Below are 4,394 nucleotides of genomic sequence, written 5' to 3' on the forward strand. Positions count from 1 at the left end.
TGGACATCATCTCTAGAAGACCCACAATAAACTGTAGATTTTTTTAAGGTTGATTCTAGTCCCTCAGTATAGTCTGTGATAAGTAAATCTATATATTAGGTAGATGGATGGATAAGTGGATGAATGAACTGAAAAACAAATGAACAGAGAATGTACATGTCAAGGCCCGGCAAGCCTAGGACAATGCTGTGTTAGGGGTGGGGCAAAAGGGTAGTCAAAAAAGGAAAGAGACATCATGGGGAGAAGAAATCTAGAAATAAAATACTAGAAATACAATTTGGCCCATAACTATGCTATTAATAATTATTGAAGCACAGTTATGTGTCATCCCTTCAAAATGAGTAAATTTCAGTGTCTCTTTGCTTAATGATCCAAAATTTAAATAGCCCTGGTTTGGCCTTGAGAAGTGACCTAGACTTGTTCTCCTCATCTAAAACTGTCAGGCTTTTTCCCCCTCTCAATCCACAGCTGGCAAACTGCAGTTTCAATATTTGCACCAGACATGAACAATTTTATACATAATGAAATTTCAACTAAGCAAGTTCTCTGAACTCAAAGATTTCTCACAAATTAGGCATGTCTTAAAATCCACTCTTGATAAAGTTAATGTTGAGTCGGCCTCTTTCCCGGGACCCGCCGCCATGGGCCGCGTTCGCACCAAGACCGTGAAGAAGGCGGCGCGCGTCATCATCGAGAAGTACTACACGCGCCTGGGCAACGACTTCCACACCAACAAGCGCGTGTGCGAGGAGATCGCCATCATCCCCAGCAAGAAGCTCCGCAACAAGATCGCCGGGTATGTCACGCACCTCATGAAGCGGATCCAGAGGGGCCCGGTGCGCGGCATCTCCATCAAGCTGCAGGAGGAGGAGCGCGAGCGGCGGGACAACTACGTGCCCGAGGTCTCGGCCCTGGACCAGGAGATCATCGAGGTGGACCCCGACACCAAGGAGATGCTGAAGCTCCTGGACTTCGGCAGCTTGTCCAACCTGCAGGTCACGCAGCCCACGGTGGGCATGAACTTCAAGACGCCGCGGGGCGCTGTGTGACGCGCCCTCCCGCCCCCCAATAAACTTTGCAAAGCGGCAAAAAAAAAAAAAAAAAAAAAAAGTTAATGTTGAGTCGCCATAGACAGTAAAGCCTCTGCATTTGAGGTTTTGACAATGCTGAATGCTGAATTTGTGATTTTAAACACGAGTTCTGGTTATTTCCAGCTATTCCTGTCTCCTTGATGGCACTGTAATGGAAAGAACCTTGGAGGTTGTTTTTATTCTCTCACAAGTGTTTCTAGCCAAGAAAAAAATTTGTTTTATTTGTAGAAATTTTCCATCACCTAATAAATGTGTCTACCCCCCCCAAAAGAATCAGTTAGTAAGAGTATTCATCAATCTATGCAAAGTGGAAGCCAACTTTAAATTCTCATTAATCAAAAATTACGTTGGTTTTCCGATTTCCTGAGAAGTCAACATATAATTCATTTGTTGATAGATGTGCCGCCACAAACCATTAACAACATACTCATGCAACTCTGATCAGATGAGGGGTTCATCAGTTCCCAGTGAGATGCAGCAAATGGGAAAGGTCATTCCAACTGGGTGTCTCTAGGCAGCGGGGACTTATCTGGATGACTTAAAAAATTCCCCCAAATGCCAAGATCCTAGCAAATGTATTCTGCTCATCTGAATGCTACATTTAAGCCATTCCTTTGCATGAAGGGTTTTGGATTAGATGGAATTGGAATTAGGAGAAAATTTCCTTCCAGTCCTCCTAAGGGATTTCCCTAAAGTGACACACCTGTCTTACTCCATATCCTCCCTCACTCCTCCCAACGGGAGAATGTGGTAAAAAGATCCCACCATGCCAGACTCTCCCACCCTTTTCTACCTCCATTTAAGCATACACCCCATGAAAGACAGAGAACACTTCCGAATCTGTTAGGGTGCAGGGAGAAATTCCCCCCTCCCATCTGTGTGCTTCCAATGTGGGACAGATGAACAAAGGAATATCAGACAGATTAGTAGGGAAAAGGCCATAATGTAGTAACATGCCTAGGGGGAATTTATGTAGTTGTAGTTTCTAAAGAATGAAGCAAAACAGGGATATGTATTCTGTGTTTAAGGACCTGGTCGTCAAGGACTCAGGTGGGAGACTCCATGATAGGCAAGGAGTGTGTAACCTCATCCTTACTCTGAGAGTAAAAGATAAGATTCTCAGAGAGGACATGTTTACAAATAAACCTACAACTGGAAGACAGCCCCAAACTACATTCTTCACGGCCATAAAAAGGGGAAACAGTCATTGCTTCTTCAATGAGGGGAAAGTTAAGTGACTGATAAAAAGATAATGCTTCTCTTAGCATCCAAGGCCTTCACAGCTCTTAATAGAATCTGAATAGACTCCCAGAGGCTCACAAGTTCTCAGTGTCCTTTAGTTGCCCTATCAATGTGACACTTAAAGGAAGAGGCCTACTGTGTGCATATTGAGACACATCCATCTGACTCTTTAGGGGAGACTAACCCCATGAATGCTTTATATATATATATATATTTTTTTAAGTAAACCTTTTACTGGAGTGTAGCATACAGATGGAAAAGTATATGACAAGTTCAATGAATTTGTGTTGCATAAACACATTCAGGAAACCACCATCCAGAGAAATTAAACATTACCAACACCTCCAAAGATTCTCCCATGTCCTCACTTTCAGTCACACTCCTGAACGGCAGTGACGTTCAACTTCAAAGACTCGTTGTGCTTGTTTTTAAAGTTTATATACATGCAATCCGGGTGTTGCACTCATTTTATGTCCGGTTTCCTTTGCTTTACAGTCCATGTGGGGATCCATGTAGTTGCTTGTGGCTTGAACTTGTTCAAGATCTGCTGTGTAACATTGTATTGCATATACCACAATTTATCCATCACACTGAGCGAGGTTTGAGATATTTTGAGTTTGGGACTGTCACAAACAATGCTATTATGAATGTGCTTATACTGGCTTTGGGTGCACACCTGCACTGATTTCTGCTAGCTGTATACTTAATTGCATTTTGACTATTCATAGAGATGAATCAATGAAGTTCCTGCCAGGGGACTGTTTATTTGCTCACTCAAGTCTAGTGAATGATATACTGCAGCATCTTCCGTTCCTATTGATTGACTCCAGAAGGGAATGAGGAAATATTACTGCCCCAGAGAACTTGCTCATAACTGTGCTCAGCTCCAAAAAGAATTGCAAGGCCAGCACAGTGGGCTCATTTAGCTAAAATGGAATTTTGTGCAAGAGAACAGCACCTATTACAAATAGAAATGAGCTGTGTGATCAGGCCAGTTTGATGGAAAAGACCAGACTTCTCTGAAGGACAAGTGGAGCATGAGTGCTTGGATCCCACCTGCTATCTGCCCAGCTAAACAAAGCACCTGGGCACTTGAGTGAAAGGCCAGAGGCTTCTATGACACACCCTTATATTCTATTTTAGATGGACTGTGTTGTTTTACTGCCTAATTGTTTCACTAAGTTGGACGGAGGGAGAAACTGCCTCTGAGCTGCACTCAGAGTGGTCAGGGGGGTGGCAAGCTAATTTAAAGCTAATTTAAAGACAAAGCACCACAGCCAATGCCTCTGTGGTGGGTGTCAATGGCAGGCGACGGTGACACAGCCTTTCCTCCCTTCCTTCCCACATTTGTGCCTTCTGCAGATCAAAGACCTGGCCGCCTGCATTGTGGCATGTCAGTTGGCAAAGGTTGCGTCATAGTTAGGGTTGATGTTAAGTTTTTGAGGAGGAGAAAGTCGTCTGTTAAGTGGATCTTAACAGTGCTGGGAAGGGTTCTCATGAAAGCAAAGTCCTTGCGCTGGCATGGTACCCCTATTTCCTCCTCACGATTCATTTATTTGGATTCCATTCCTGATGGCAGCAACTACTATGCAAATATATTATGGATGTGATGGTAAGGTGGGATGTTATCAGTGAAGAGTGATAACACTTATTTCACTAAATTCATCAACCATGGTAAGGAACAGAGTCATAAAGGAATGAAACCTAAGATAGGTATGTTGTAATAGGGAAAAAATTTCAGAAGTATAGAGAAATTATCTCACAAAAAAGCAGTACAGTATGAAAAGCCAAGAAGCTAGTTAGGGAGAGAAGTCCTGGGAACCAACTGTTGAGGGTATTTGGGGAACAAAATGCTGAAAGAGAATAGACAGAATGTTCTGGGGACAATTTTTGAACCACTTTGAAGCAGCTTTCATGTCATAAATTTTTGTTTTATGCTCTCCACTAAATAATCCCTTGAATTCAAGATCTTTAAATTCTTTTTCTCTTTTATCCTCTCATCCCCTTAGCATAAGGAAATAATTACCTCCCAACATATGTGCCACCTCACAAAACCATGAA

General features: G+C 42.7%; 1 protein-coding gene across 1 annotated transcript; it reads left to right on the forward strand.

The window, feature by feature from the left end:
* The first annotated feature begins 624 nt into the window (after window positions 1-624).
* Window positions 625-1,283, forward strand: LOC311170756 (small ribosomal subunit protein eS17). Its single transcript, XM_084233182.1, has one exon. The coding sequence runs from the start codon at window positions 642-644 to the stop codon at window positions 1,047-1,049; it is 408 nt and encodes a 135-aa protein (XP_084089308.1). The 5' UTR covers window positions 625-641; the 3' UTR covers window positions 1,050-1,283.
* Window positions 1,284-4,394: the final 3,111 nt, after the last annotated feature.

This window comes from Talpa europaea (genome assembly GCF_964194135.1).
Source record: "Talpa europaea genome assembly, chromosome: 5".
NCBI classification, from domain to species: Eukaryota; Metazoa; Chordata; class Mammalia; order Eulipotyphla; family Talpidae; genus Talpa; species Talpa europaea.